At 41.9% G+C, this 15,481-nt stretch overlaps 3 protein-coding genes across 14 annotated transcripts in view; 2 read left to right on the top strand and 1 right to left on the bottom strand.

The window, feature by feature from the left end:
* The window catches only part of USP3 (ubiquitin specific peptidase 3), a 41,221-nt gene extending 33,546 nt beyond the window's left edge, over positions 1-7,675 (top strand). For all 6 annotated transcript variants that reach the window (XM_015638521.3, XM_015638520.3, XM_015638523.3 and 3 more), the window contains exons 9-15: positions 5-151; positions 1,787-1,893; positions 2,093-2,173; positions 2,838-2,956; positions 3,087-3,200; positions 3,320-3,387; positions 4,177-7,675. In XM_015638521.3, the coding sequence (XP_015494007.1) occupies positions 5-151; positions 1,787-1,893; positions 2,093-2,173; positions 2,838-2,956; positions 3,087-3,200; positions 3,320-3,387; positions 4,177-4,342 (802 nt within the window). In that variant the 3' untranslated portion in view covers positions 4,343-7,675. The remainder of the gene's footprint in view (positions 1-4; positions 152-1,786; positions 1,894-2,092; positions 2,174-2,837; positions 2,957-3,086; positions 3,201-3,319; positions 3,388-4,176) is intronic.
* Positions 1-15,481, bottom strand: part of HERC1 (HECT and RLD domain containing E3 ubiquitin protein ligase family member 1) — a 113,114-nt gene that overhangs the window by 25,195 nt on the left and 72,438 nt on the right. For 5 of the 7 annotated variants that reach the window (XM_033516953.1, XM_033516949.1, XM_033516954.1 and 2 more), the window contains exon 77: positions 12,423-12,533. In XM_033516953.1, coding sequence (XP_033372844.1) covers positions 12,423-12,533 — 111 coding nt within the window. Of the gene's footprint in view, positions 1-7,094; positions 11,159-11,433; positions 11,609-12,422; positions 12,534-15,481 lie in introns of those variants that run through there. The other 2 variants (XM_033516950.1, XM_033516946.1) reach the window with 2 other exon arrangements.
* On the top strand, positions 9,739-13,791 carry FBXL22 (F-box and leucine rich repeat protein 22). The gene is made up of 2 exons (XM_015638525.2): positions 9,739-10,181; positions 12,045-13,791. The coding sequence occupies exons 1-2, from the start codon at positions 9,760-9,762 to the stop codon at positions 12,388-12,390; spliced, it is 768 nt and encodes a 255-aa protein (XP_015494011.1). The 5' UTR covers positions 9,739-9,759; the 3' UTR covers positions 12,391-13,791.

Genomic DNA, 15,481 nt, shown 5'->3' with positions numbered 1-15,481 from the left:
TAAGGGGATACCAGCAACAAGATGCCCATGAGTTCATGCGTTACCTTTTGGACCATCTACACCTGGAACTCCAGGGTGGCTTCAACGGTGTTCCACGTTCAGTAATCTTGCAAGAAAATTCTAACCTGTCTGCAAGCAACAAATGTTGCATGTAATAAGAAGTGGTTTTTAATTTCTTCAAAGCTTTCATGTCTTTGCATGGGTCTGCATGTGATGGCTCTGAAATTTCAGATTCAGGGTTCCTTGTTTTAAGTTTTCTTCAGTGCTTCTAACTTTAGGCAGTTCAAAAATGACGGCCATAGATTTTGATGTTTAAATTGTCAGCAGACCCTCCTGGAGGAGGTCTGAGTAGTGCAGTTAGAGCTTGAAGTCAGCTTTCCTGCAGATGATATCATGTATCACTTGACAGTTACAGATAGTGCTTTTTTTTCTGCATAATTTTGATTTTCACACTACTATGTACCTTGAAACAGGTGCAATTTGGGTGTTTCACTCCTTTCTGTACTTCTCAAAGTACTGTTTTTTTTCTGACCTCTGTCCTATCTGTGTTTTCTCTCAGATTGAAACTCTCACAAGAGAGAAAACCTTTTATTTGCTTCAGGAGGGAAAGTTGTCAGATCAGCCTGCACACTTGGTTAAGTCCTTGATTCCCTACAGAAAACCTGAGCTCGAGTTTTCCCTTCTATACTGATTAGGACAGAGTATGCAGGCCTGAGATGCAGGGTTTTATAGATGCTTTGTTGGGGAAAGCCTGGAGTTCAGACTGTTCTTTTTATTGCATTTATATTGTGTTGCTGATGCTTAAAAATCCCCCCAGAAGAATCTTAAAATGCGTGTAGAATTGACATGTATTTGAAATCTAAACCGATTTTGTTTTGTCAGTATTCTGGATATCAAAATCCAAAGAGAATTTAACCTTTGTTCACCTTTCTACTGTAAATTTGTCTTGAGAAGGGCTGTTAAAACAAACAGTGAGGTGGGTTAAGCTGGCCTTCTGTTGAGGGCATTTTAATGCTTCCAGTAAAGTAATAAATAGGCTGTCAATGCTCTCTTCTTGGGCACCAGTCCATTTGAGCAGCTATTTCTACCTGCTCAGGGAGCATTCAGATGAGCTGTCAAGTTGTAGGTGGAGTGCAGGCAAGGAACACAGGTTTCTGCAAGCCTTAGTGTTGTATAATGTAACTTAAAATTTGTATTTTATTTTTAATTGGACTACAAGAAGCAGGCCTATTACACAACCTGCTGAGATAATTCAGTAGGAGACAAATAAAAGCTTAGAGAACAATGCTGGTCTTGCACATTGTTTATCAAGTCTTGATGCAACTTAAGCTGTTGTTGGCAGTGAAGTGCAGAAATGCACTCAAAGAAGTGAAAAGCACATTGTAAGAAAGGGTGTAGAGTTAAAACAAAAATAGGCTTGACCTACCCAAGAAGAAATAATTTTTATTTCAGATAACATCTTAATTACAGGTTTAAAATCCTGGACCTGTGAGCATCAGGTACAGTTCCTCTGTAGAAATGCACCCAATTGCACCACAACACTGACAGTTTGAGCATCTGCCTGGAGTCCCCTGGTTCACCCTTTCTTTATGTCCAGGATAAAGCAGTGTAGGCACCACATGTGTGGATGTGTCCCTGGGCAGCTGCAGTGCCTGGAGCACCCAGTCCCTGTTCCATGTGCTTGGCCTGGTAGTGGGAAGTGTGAACACCAAACGTGGGACACAGGTGGTGTGAACTCAGCTCAGGCTTTCCAGCTGACTGTACTTCTCTGATGTGGTTTGTCTAGAAATGGAGCATCTACTGTTGTCACTGCCATTTTTGGAGGCATTCTTCAAAATGAAGTCAACTGCCTAATATGTGGGACTGAATCTAGAAAGTTTGACCCATTCCTAGGTAAGGTGCTGTCTCTTGTGTTCTAAATACTGTAGAACTATAACAAAAAACTACTACGTAAAAAAAGTATGACTTAGAGCAGAAAATTAAATCTGAAGCTTCATAGATTTTGATGTCAGATAACAGAGTTTCAGCCTAAAAAGACCAGGCATTGTTCTATTCAGACCTAATTTTGTTTTTTAAATCATTGCTTTTCTAGACCTCTCGCTAGATATTCCAAGTCAGTTCAGAAATAAACGTACTAAAAACCAAGAGAGTGGACCAATGTGCACGCTACGAGGTAAGAGTGCCTGGCTAATGAAATCACAGCAGGCCTAAGAGGCTTTTCTTTCTACTCACAGCATTTCTAATGTACTTCACTCTTCCCAGCCACCAATCTGCATTGTTGCCAATGGGTCTATGTCTGTCCATAGGAGTCCTTATGCCTGTGCCCACAGTGAGGGTTCTGCATTTAAATCACATCAGTGCAGTCCAGCAGGATGGGCAGCAGTGGTATTACTGCCCTTGGTTTTTACAGGATGTTATTTGTTACAAATTTGTGAACAGACTTGCTGAAAATCATGAAATACTCAACAAAACCCTGTTCTTAAGTCTGTTCACTTTGTATCTAAAGCAAATCAAGCTTTAAAAGTTGAATATTCTATGTTTGAAAGTCATTGGTCTTTGTTTGAAAGTAGTTACGCTGAATATTGGATGGAATTTTGTTTGGAAGATGGAGATTTTGTGAATGCCTGTTCCTTTCTTTCAAACTACTTCTGGCTGCTTTCAGGAACAGGGAAGGTTGTGTGTTACAACATGTTATTCTGTTAAAAAATTATTACACAGCTATCCATCCAGCACAGGAGGATATAAGTAGGATGGTTGTAGCAGATGAGTGCACCTATATTGCTGTGTTTGTTGTATTTCATGTTACAAAAATCACATGCTAGATCTGCTTTTTCTAGATTGTCTTCGCAGTTTTACAGACCTGGAAGAACTTGATGAGACAGAGCTGTACATGTGTCACAAATGCAAAAAGAAACAGAAGTCCACCAAAAAATTCTGGATTCAGAAACTACCAAAGGTTTGTGTAAGAACTAACAGTCTGACAAAAAAGGAAATAATGGTTCAACCAAGACCTCTTCCTGCCCATGGCAGTGTCCAGCATTGAGGTCAGCCCCCTCTAACACACCTTTTGTGACTGTTCCCTGTAGGTGCTATGCTTACACTTGAAACGCTTTCACTGGACAGCTTATCTGAGAAACAAGGTTGATACGTATGTTGAGTTTCCCTTGCGAGGCCTAGACATGAAATGCTACTTGTTAGAGGTAAGAAGACCTACTGATGCCTCCTGCAGGAATTTGTTCCCTGACATGATGTCTTTATTACAAATTACAGTGGGTGCTACTGAGATTTGAAGAGTTTTTGGTTTTTTTCCCTACCACAGCCTGAAAACAGTGGCCCAGAGAGCTGCCTGTATGACCTCGTGGCTGTGGTTGTGCATCATGGCTCAGGGTGAGTACGTGGAGCCAGCCTGTCCTGGCACACACCTTCTCCCACTCAGGTACAGGCAGAGTTAATGAAGGGCTTTCTCTCCATAGGGCACGTATTTTAATTGGGGAAATAAACTGTAGTTTATAAACTGGCAGGGAGCTAAGTTGAGTTAATTTCAACAGATACAATAGAGCCAGGCTTGTGACTCTGCCTGGCAGCCTTTGGTGGTTAATGACTACATGTGTGAGATGAAATGAAAATAATCTAGTGCCTCTACAAATGAAAAGCCCTGAACCAAGAGGAGGAGTTAGGGGGCCTTCCAGAAATTAATGCCTCGTTTTGAAATTCTTACTACAAAACAGTACTATTTTTTCCTCTTTTATTCATGTTGGAAGGCACAATTCCATTTATGCTAAAGAAGTGTGTGAGCATGCTTGGAACAACTGCAGCCCAAAGATGTGTATGGTGAAAGAGATCATCACCACCATCTTTTCTGCTACAGCAGTGAAGGCTCACAGGCACATCCCAGAACTGGCACAGGGCATATTTTGACTTAAAGTTACTGGGAGTCTTTTAACTTTTCCCAGCCCTGGACAGATCTATTGAGAGTAACAATAGAAGGGATAAGACAAAGTGTTCTTGTTCAACTTGAATTTGGAGAACTTTGAGTCCCACAGCGTAAAAAGCAGCATCCTTTGTGCAGGGCTGTGAGTACCTTCCTCCCTCAGGCTGCTGGCAGTCCCTTAGCTGCAGGAGAAGGTGCCTCAGGGAGGTGTGTCCCTGACTGTTGTCCCTCTGCCTGCCCCACAGCGTTGGCTCTGGCCACTACACAGCGTACGCAGCGCACGAGGGCCGCTGGTTCCACTTCAACGACAGTACTGTAACCCTGACTGACGAGGAGACTGTGGGCAAGGCCAAGGCCTACATCCTCTTCTACGTGGAGCGCCAAGCTAAGCCTGGAGCAGAGAAACTTTAATACCTCCTTTCCATTCTTACTTATCAAGTCCACTGGACAAACATTTCCATTTTTCCATAAATACTTGATCCAAGACTTATTAATTTCATTGTGCACTTTGCAATTTCCTCTTGTGGGTTTTTGTTTTGTTGTGTCAATGGTAGCATTTGACTTACTGAACTTGGACACAAACTAACTTTTTTTTAGTTATACCAGAAAACCTCAGCAGATTTTGATTTGCTGCTTTAGTTGTGATAACTCAGTTTTTATATATATAGTTTCATTAAATAGTTATTTGACTTTTTTATATTAATGTTTTCAGTTCTCACTTTCTAAAGGCACATTTACATCAAAAAACCTGTCCTCCTTACAAGCAAGATAAATGTGCTTTTGATCATGAAGAGCAATACAATGTCGTGCTGTTCTCAGTTCTCTTACGTAGATATGATTGAATCTCTTTAAATCAAGGAGTTGTTTTTGCACATACTATTCTCCCTCGTGCAAGAAACTTAAACAGTGACTCTGACCAATCATCCTTTGTCTGAAGAAGAGAGGCAATATGGCATCATTAAATAGACCAGGTAATTGCTGCTATCTTGGTGTGTATTCAGGCTGGTGACTTCCAGGAATCATTGTAAATAAACACTTGGTTCGATTCTATCAGTACTGCAATTTAATTCAAGTACTGCTCAGATATGCTCTGGCCCCTGCCCTCTGCAAATTTAAAACAATTATCTTAAAATTACCTGTCTAAACGACATTGAATTTTATTGTTTTTCAACTGAACCTGAATTGCATTAGACATCTCTTGGTTTAGACTGTCATCCTTAAATTTGATTATGAACACTTAGGTGCTTAAAAAATGGTGAGACTTCCTGGCAGTAGAATCCCAAGTAGCACCCCTTTAGTTCCTGGTGGGAATGTGAAGTACAGCCCCAAGGGCTGGGGTTTGTGAGAACAGGCATAGGTCTAAATGCAGCTCTGCTCCATGGCTACAGTTCAGGTGGAAGCAGGGTGAGACAGATGGTGTTGCAGGTGCTTTGCATGGAATGGTTCTGTCAGTTCAAATGCAGACTCAAGGGAGGATGCTCAGTCTCTCCCAGCAGAGCCCTCAGAGGGCTGAACCAGGTGTTCTTGTGACTGGAGCAGGCTGAGGGAGCTCTTGTAGCATTTACACACTGGCCCAAGGTGGCATTTTTGTTCAGTCTCTAGGTGAACACTGGAGGCACAGTGCATGGTACCTGGCTATGGCATGGACAAAGACTATGCTAAAATACCCAAACCAGTTTTAGCTCTACTGCTGATAAGCTGCTGGAAGTCAGCTACTATGATGGGAAAGGCAGACAGGAAAACCAGTACTGAAAAAGCCAGGAATCTGACAGAAAAACCAGAGATTGGAGAAATGTTGCAGTTCAGATCTGTTCTACCCATCTATCCTTTGTAGCTGGCTCCCTTGTGCCAAACAAGGAGCTGGTACTCCTGAAAAGTACCAGCAGTTTGAGTCCCACCAAACAGCAGCTCTTAGTTCTGTTAACAGAAAATGCAGTTGTCTGAAAACACACAAGAACTCCAGCTGTGAGTCCTATTTTAGTTAATGCCTCTGAAGGACACAGAAAAGGGGCTGGAGTGGAGCCCAGAGCAGTCTGGGGCACAGGGAGTGCACAGCCTTGCCTTGGGATCCTGCTGGCTGTAACACAGCAGGGTAAGGACAAATCACAGTCAGGTGTTTGGTACAGGGCCATTCTTGAGAGCTTTGTCACAGCATCTTAAACCAGGAAAGGGAGAAATTGGCTTCATCTGAAACTGCGGAAATAGTTCAGCCTAACTGAATGGGTTTTGAATATGTACACAGGTTAGGACTATAGAGTAATTTGATATAGTGACATATTTGTAAGGATGTTGTCTTAAGCTGAACAGCAAATAGAACTTGTCATTGCTTTAAACTGTAGATAGTTTGTCACCTTCCTTTCCTTACAGACAGAGCCTTTCTTCTAATCAATGCAAACAGGTTGCTGATAGACAGGAAGAAAACAGGGCAGGTAAAGCATTGTACCACATTCCTGCCCTTCCTGCTGCTCACAGGGAGCTGCACAGATGCCACCTCTAGCTGTGTTTTCTATGCATGCTGCTTGAACTGGATTTCTTTAGAATTTATCTTTGAGAATGCCAAGCTTAAAATACACAACTCTCTCTGGGTCAGCAGCAGTTTAATAACTTACAGTAGTCAGGTGTATGCAGTGTTCTTGCAAAACAGTGATGTAAATGTGCCTTTCTGTATTTTTAGAGATTTAAATTTGTAATCTTCAGCAACATTCACTTATTTTAATCAACTTCTACTTGTCAGCAATTGTTTGGGTCAGAGTTCTGTTCTCACTTGAGCATTTTCTTTCAGTTCCATTTGCTGTGTCCCACGCAGCTCCTGGGCAGTGGTGTCTCCAGCAGGGCCATGTGGGGCCAGCCTGGGAACACGAAGCAATCACAGCAGGCTGTCCTTGCAGCAGGTGCTGCTCAGCACTCAGCCATATGCTTTGCTGGAACAAGTACATTGTAAATCCTTTCCTAATTTAACTCTCTCCCACTGCAAACCCAGATGGACAGTATGAACAGTTTGTTGTGGCAACACAAGTATTTCTCTTCCTGGTGGAGAACTTTGCTTATCCACTGTATTCTATTCAGTGTGGTGTCAAAAAAAAAAAAAACAAAACAAAAAAACCCCTGAGCACTGAACCAATAACATATACTGCACCTGGCCTAGTATTACTTTTTTAACCTAGCTTGTATATCCTATATTTATCTACTAGCTTGTGAGGGGGGGAATATCTCTTTCATTTAAGCCAAATGTTTCTTTTCTACTTACTGCTCATCATAGTACACACTAGCTGGCAAGAATTTTTTTCTTGCTTCAGACTGCTCTGCAAGCAGCAACTGCTCTCTACAGTTCAAAGACTTGCATCTTTTTCACCAAAATGTGTCCAATCAAAGGTTGTCCTTTTGTTAGTTATTGTTTAGCCACATATACAACTGGAGCCAAGATTTATGTCAATCAAAACTGCAAAATGTCCAGCTCCTAAAGGTCAGCAAGAGAGAAGAATTGAAAAGTTTGAGACAGGCAGGGACAGTGGACTTGTATCAAAAGCAGGAGGCCATTTCTGAAGATTTTACTAAATCAATGGGAAGTGTAACACGTGGTGTTCAGAAGTTCCCCAGCAATGTTTCATTACTGATGTGTCTGTGTCTTACTGATGAGGTAATGGGCACCTTGACAGCTGATTCCAACGTGCTTTAGGATATTCTCAAGTACTGTAGTGCCATAGTTGTAATTGTTTACCATTAAAATCTTGTGTGTAATTTTCAGTGAGGATTACTGACTGTGCTCATCTTGTGTGTTTCTGGAGCATTTCCAGGATGAATGTGAATTATATCTGATCACACAGTGTGTTTATGGAAAATGTGCCATTAAAATGTCTCCTTTCCTTAGAAAATGAAACTTCTCTTGTCCTTCTACAGGCTTGCAGAACACAATACATTGGTGTATGTCCTCTGAACACAAATGGCAGCATACTGTACCTTGCTCTAGGAAAAATGAAATAAAGCAATTGCAGTGTTCCTAACTCTGTAACACCTCTACCAAACTTCGCACTGAACTCCAAAGAGGACCTGCCATTCCATTTTAAATGCCTTGTCACCCAGCTGTTATTAATTTTTATGTCATATTTTTGTGTGTCCCCTCTTGTCTGGCAAGAGTCCATCTTTGTCATTCAGCTTTGCTAGATTGTTGATCTGTTGTTAATTTGGGAGATTTTCTAATTAATATTTTTAAGAATAGTATTCCTATAACTCTGAGAAGTCTCCACTGTTTAAATCTGCTGAAAAATGAAGGTAAGTTTGTGAAAGCTGAAAATGCTAATACAAGAATGAAGAACACCTGCAGGCACACCTTTTAAGCTGCCATTTTCCAGTGAACTGCATTACCTGGTATGTGAAATCTTCTTGTGCCTTTTGTGACACTGACCAGAGCTGTTTCTGAGGGGGGAGGGGGAACAGCAATCTCCTTTTCATTTCAAAGAAAAGATTAAATGACAAAGGATATAAAAGCAAGAAGACTGGCAATTGTTAAACATAGCTTATTGTATATAGCAGAAAGTTACTAACTAAAGAATGAAGCAGAAAGAATTGCCATTTCTTTGTGTATGCCAGCTGTGTTCAGACACACACATTTATTCCAGCACTTCCTCAAGCTATGACTGTTGCAGACTACAAACAAATTTCAGACCTTGTTTTTCAGAGTTGAATTTTAAACTGCATTCTCGGGGTAAAAAGGAAGAGGTAAAATTGAGTCCCACTCAACCTTGTCCTGTATTAAAACACTCCTAATTAAAATGCCATAGGTACATAAAGTCTCCCAGTTACTATTTGTATGCAGGCCACTTGAAAAACTTCCCCCAGTGCTGTCTGCTGAAACTTTTTAGGGATTTGTTGAATGAATTTATTCTCTTGTATTAACACCAGGTAGACTAAAAAATACCTTCATCTTAAAAATTTTTGATTCACAAGCAGGGAAGTTAAAGGGAGCCTTATTACTTTTAATTCCAACTTGCCCTTGCTGTAGCTTTATTTTTCTTCTAGGAACAACTTTCTGCAGTTACTGTACAAACTGGTACTTTTACCTGGAAAATGACTTTCCTATCTCCTTTATGCACCAAAGGGTGGAAAAAAGGTTTCTGTGGTAATGGAACTAAACCTACAAAACTGGAACAGCCAAACTTGTAAACTCAAGCCACTAGCACAAGCCCACAAGGAACTAAACATAGCCTTGCTGTTCCCATGCGTGGCTGCCCCTGTGTCATTGCTTCCCTCCTGCAGAAGGTGGGGACACAGCCAGCTTTGTTTACAGAATCACAGCTCAGCCTCACATAACTGTGGGCAGGAAACTGCCCCTACCTCTGGGGCTTGTAAACTGAACTGCAGACTCTGTGTTTGCTTCAAGGCACCCAGAGAATGTTTCAGCTCCTTCTAAGAAACTGTTTATGAAAGTTCCAGTATCTGTGTAATAGTCCTTGAACATGGATCAAATGTGCAAACTCAGAAAAATCAATGAACCAGGAGCGAGTAGAAGTGGTGTACACTCTAAAACCAAAGTTACTGCTCAGAAAGCCAAATCTCTGGACTGGGAAACACTCATAAAAATACACCTGGCAACTGTAGCTACAGCCCCACCCCAGTAACTCAGTACAAAATCTTTGCTAAATTTCAGGAGAGTCTACAAGGGAAAAAAAAAAAATTCCTTTTAAGGAAACATTTCATGTCAAGTTGTACATGCCCATTCCATTCCCTTGGACAAAGGAAGCACAAGCTGCATACATGGTTCTTTTCCTTTCCCTGTTCTGAGCTTCTGCACCAGTTGTTAGCCAAAAATAAACCCCATTCCACAACCATATATGTGCAACAGCCTCCTGGTGAGTGTGAGCCCCCTCCAGCACTGCTGTTTCTCCACCAGGCCAAGAGACTGCCACTGCTGCCTGGCAATGCACATAACCCAGCTCAACCGGGAATGCCTTTTACATCTCTTCTCTTTTCTGGACAAAAACAGTAGGAAAAATCTAGCAAAAACATGCCACAAGTTGCTGGAAGTGTTTCAAGATCCTTTACTGTGGTCTTTGTTGAACTTTCATTCTCCAGTGGAACTAAAGAAGGATAATTTTCTCCTGGGACCTGCTTTAAAACACTTATCCATCTGCTGGTATTCAGAGAGAGTCAAGGTGTGTAACATTGAGGACTGGATGAAAAACAGTTTCCAGAAAGACTTCTGTAAGAGGCATGAGAACACTGTCAGTGATTTTTTACTAGACGTTTGCAACAGGTACGTTCTGTGGGTGTGAGTGTGCAGTAACTGCCTTGGGATGAGTGAAGTTGGAGTTATTTCAAATACTCCATAGCCCCTGCCTAAAATGGAGCATGAAGTACATGACTGCTTTGCCTTTATAACTTTAGTGTAATGTAAGTTCATTTTACATTTAAAGTGGCTATAGTGTATATTTCATGTGCATTTCCTTTAAGTCTATGTTATCCTTCTTTTTTCCTAAGAATTATTTATTAATATGGGGAAGTGCACTGCTGCTCTGCTGAACTGCAACATTCTAGCAGTGTTTGGGGGGTGCCTGGAGCAGAGCCCTGATTTCAAACAGTGAACACACCTCATTACAACCAAGTGCAATTAACATGTTACTAAGTGTCAGTTCTAGTTCAGTCTAAGAAATAAATATTGCTATATACTGGAGTTTAAACTCTTAGCTGCAGTGAGAAATGCCATCATGGAAAAACAAGTCTGGGTGCAGTTTTTCCTTCACAGGCGTGCTGCAGAGCAGTGACAGGAGGAGGCTCACAGGGCAGAGCCAGTCCCACTGTGTGTGTGTAACACCAGGGCTGGCCTGGCTCCCTGACATGGTGCACCTGTGCCCTCAGCCAACAACTGATGGGATAGTGACAGGACACAATGTCTTGGTGAGAGCCAGCAGCAGTGCAATCTCAAAACAAGGACTGAAAACCAGCTCCAAACCAGGGATTAAATTTCAAGTGCCATATTTCTGATGTTCTAGAACAATTGATAAAAATCTGGCTTAATTAAGGACAAATCAGCATACTTGTGCCTAGAAAGTATAATACAAGGTCCTGCCCCTTTTTACTGCAACCCATTGAAAGCATTCCCAGTCAAAATTCCTAGCACTGTGTACAAAGAAAAATGCAAATTAAATATCCAGCTTTTCTTCCTGAGCTTGAAGTAGTTTTATTCTGTTAGAGCCTTTCTTGACTGCTGCCAGCTTCTTCCTCCAACTGCTCCTAATAAGAAAAGATTTAAAGAAAAAAAAATCTGTCTAGAGGTCTCACAAGGGCAATGTTAGCACAGACCTGTGTGTGGTGCTCTGTTTAGATAAACAGGTGGATGCTGAACTGCTACTGCCTGGAGAGGGGGCTGAGCCAGGAGCCTGACACAGCACAGCTTCACAGGCTGCTGCACAGGGCCCTGCTCAGCACAGCAGCTGCTCCAGGACAGCTCCTGTACAGCATCAACACCCCACTGGAGACAGGCCTTTCCTGTACTTCCCCAGGCCAACTCAAGCAGCAAGAAAAAGTTTTTTTCATTTGTTGCATCATTGTTTATAACAACACAGTTACCAGTTTCAGTAACTCAAAGGAAAGTTTGAGAGCTGTGTGGGGTTTGAACATTTCTTTGGGAAGCAGCTGGCACCTATTCAGTAAATCCAAGGAGATAAAATGTATCTGTGATTCCTGAAAATGAAGAGTGGGAGTGTCTTACTTGCTCATGCTTAGCATGTCTGCACAGCAGTCTCTTCTCTCAACTGACCTCCACTTCATCCTGAAACGAATCTCTACTGGTTCCCCACTGTCTGTGCCTGGAGAAGCACAGCACCATCCAACTCCTTAAGAAAAACTGGTGCAGCAGCAGCTTAAATAGGCCTCCACCTGCCCCTGTGCCAGCTGAACTAGAGATGTTACCAACAGAAAAAGCAAAGGCAGTAAAGCTTTGCCTTTAGTTAAGCTTAACATTAAGATCTACGTGTGTGCTCACCTACTTGTGCCTTCTTGCCCCTCCTGATGAAGAGAAGGCATTCTTCCAGCCTTTGTATTTATTCTTGATGCTATTTGCTTATGGCAAGCTCTATAATTTATTTCTCCCGTCTCACTGTCACCATCCTGCTTTCAGATGTCCAAATCTGCTGTCTCTGACCCTCTCTGGCTGTGGCCACGTTACAGATGACTGCATTTTGCAGCTTCTCAAGCACTGCCCAAACCTGAAGAGCCTCAAACTGGAGAACTGTGTGCGGATCACTGACCACACCCTGCAGGCAGTGACCCTCCACGGGGCATCACTGCGAACACTCCACGTGGATTTCTGCCGCAACGTGACACAAGCTGGGCTAGAGAGAGTCAGGGAAAAGTGTCCTTCAATAATGCTGAGGGCAGAGAAAAGTGCTAACATGATCCCAGACAGTAAGCCAGAAAAAAAGCTGATGCTTCAAAAAGCATCAAGAAAATTGGTTCAGCTTTAAATGCAGCAAAATAATCAGAGTGGGTATTTTACCTGAGATAGCAATGAACTGTGGCTACTTCCATGGGTTCTGGTCAAGTCCAAACAAATGGCTGCTTTGTAAAGGGTCTGCTGGGAAAAGGCATGCATCTCCCCCTGGATGGGCTTCAGGAAAAAAAAAAACATTTGCTCTCTGTTGTTCTTTGAAACTGGAAAACCCTGCATTGCTGACACAAAATGTCAGACCTGCGGAAAACTGCATTTCTGCTACCCTCCTGCTGCAGATACACCTCACTCAGAAGAGGGAAACAGCAGTGTGTTTATTGAGGCCAAATAATTTGATGGGAGTCCATGCATTTCATGAACTTTTAGGAAAGTTTAACAGTAGTTTGACATGGTGCAGTAAGCTTGATGGCAAGGTTCACTGACTGCATGGAAGAAACACAGAGTGAACTGAGGCAAAATGAGTCACACAGGGACCTGAGAAGCCAAACATCAAGGAAGAGCCTCCCACTGGATCACAAGGTTCAGACTGGACCCTGCAGTTTCAAAACTCCTTATATAATGGGCAAGGGCATAAAGCCACAGCAGAGAGAGCCTGAGTCACTGTAGGATATTTACACATTTTGGGGCAAGAATGATTAACAAACATCTGTTAAAGGATATATCCAGTCAGTCATTCCATCCACTAAGGAGGAGAACCACTCCCTGAAAGATCTTCCTAGCAAAAGCAGAGTACTGACCACCAGCACTTCCTCAGTGATTAACAGTGGCAGCTAATTTACCAGTTTTTATTTATTTAATGAGGGAAGCATGGATTCAAGGCACACAAAACAGTTTGATCCTCTGCATGATGTAGTTACATAATATAAGATGCACCAAGTTATTTTTTAAAGCTGATGTTAAAGGCAGTGCAGTATGAACAAGTGGTAGTTCAGAGAGCTAACCCACAAGAAAAGACAGTGACTAACAGCCTGTAGCTAAATTAGGAACACACTGCAGACCAGCTCTATACAAACACCCATTTCTCACTGCAAAGTACAAAACCAGTAGCTATTTTCATCCCAAAGCACGAGGCTGTCCCTTTCCTGCAGACTGCTCTGCTACCTGGAATCAAACTTTATTTTTACATGCTTTTGATGCTATGCCACCATCTACAAAATCTGACACCAAAGAGGACTCCACAGGTCTCAACATAACTAAATAGATTTCTCCTTCTGATCCTGGTTAATTGATCCACAGGTATCTTTGGTATTCTCTAATTTGGCTGAGCTAAGAAATAAATTACAGCAACTTGGTCAAACAATGCTACAATTCCAGAGCATACTTGACCAGTATGAGCATCTGTAAGAAACACTCACCCAGAAAACCAATGATGAAAATAAATTATTGCATCTTCATTACTTAGAGATATTTAACAGCATGACATTGTAAAACTGGTATTTCATTAACTCCTTCTTAAAGTTTAATTAGGGCCCTTACCACAAGGTAAGGAAGAAAACTGGAGTGGACAAGGAACAACAGCAATCATCACCCAGCACTAACAACTGCAAAAGGACATTGCTGAGCTGAACTAATTTACTGTGATGTGGAAATAGGGAAGCTGACACAACTCGTACCGTGGATACACAACAGCAGTTCCACACACTGCTGACAAGCCAAAACCAGGTATGAATTTACACAGTCACTGCAGCAAGCAAAGACCTCCTTGTGCCACCAGTTCTCCCAGCACTCTGTGGTGAAAGACACATCTCTGTAGGAGTAACAGGAACAGATTTTCAAGTAGCTACAAGATAGGAAAGCACAATTGCATCTATCTAGATATTACTCAAGTCTTTTTGTCAGTTTTCCACCAGGGGTGGGGGGGTGGGGGGGTGGCAAGGTATGTTGTGGGGTTTGTAGTTTGTTTTTAAATTTTCTTTAATAGAGCTAAAAAGGGTCTTCTCAAACATTCTCCACTTGATTTCTTTGCCTACTTGTGTAACAATGCTCTAACTTATTACTTTGTTCTTCCCCTCCTTGAATGGGGTTATTTGTTCATGACATGGTAAAATATGAACACAATTTTATTGACATGTTTTTTTCAGCATCAATAATGACTTTTCTTACTTCACAATCCAATTTGGAAATTGAGTATAGAAAATGATAGAGATTTTACTTAGGGTATTATGGAAGGATGGAAACATGTCTACAGTTTTCTTTAGTTCCAAGCCATTAAAGTTCCATCAAGCACAAACCTTTAATCAACATCCTCTCTGATTTTACTGAAAACTGCCTCCAAAAAAATCTTCATTTTCCAGAAAGCCAACTGCACTGTCCACATAAAACTGCCATTTTTAGGCACAGTTCTATTACTTTCTGTGCTGATTGAACAGGCTGACAAATCAGTGCCACTAAGACACATCTATGAGGTGTAGAAGGCAATAATACAGGACTTAATACAGCAATTTCCCCATTCATTTAAATACTTTATTTTTTACCTATTAAACCTACAAATTTAGGCCAAGATGTGACTAAACATCCTCACAACACAGTGATGGGACACCAACATCTCAATCCAATTTGAAACCTAATGCACAATGAAGCAGGAAACCAAGAGACCCTCCTTCCCCCAACTCCTGATCCCCCTCAAACATTTCCCTGCAGTGTGGTCTTTGATCATAGCTAGGCTTTTGCCTTTTTTCATAGCCAACAAAGTCCTAAATGACAGAACTCCACCAGGTAAAACTCAGATTTGCAAGTTTTTACAGCTTACCAAGGCCCCCTCTGAGCACTGGCAGCAATACAGCAGCACAGTCTTGGACAACCAGGGAATTTCCCAACCAGTCCTTGCTAATGTACAACAGACACATCAGAAAAAACAACAGGAATTTCTACCCTATACTCCAGACTCAGATGGACCAGTCTTGCTCCCGGTGAGGTTACACTAATAAACATTTCCACCAGCCCTCAGTCACCACAGGATCTTCCCAAGGAGCTGAGGGAGGAAGAGGCTGGGGGAAATGGGAGCAGAGCAGCTCTGACTCCATCTGGGGACAGCCTCTCCCCTTTTCCTCCCCCAGGTACATCCTGCTCTGAACACCAAGCAGCATTTGTAGCTTGACATCAGTGAT

The sequence above is a fragment of the Parus major genome, chromosome 10 (genome assembly GCF_001522545.3).
Source record: "Parus major isolate Abel chromosome 10, Parus_major1.1, whole genome shotgun sequence".
NCBI classification, from domain to species: Eukaryota; Metazoa; Chordata; class Aves; order Passeriformes; family Paridae; genus Parus; species Parus major.
The sequence above is the reverse complement of the archived record's forward strand: the minus strand, read 5'-3'. Positions and strand labels throughout refer to the sequence as shown.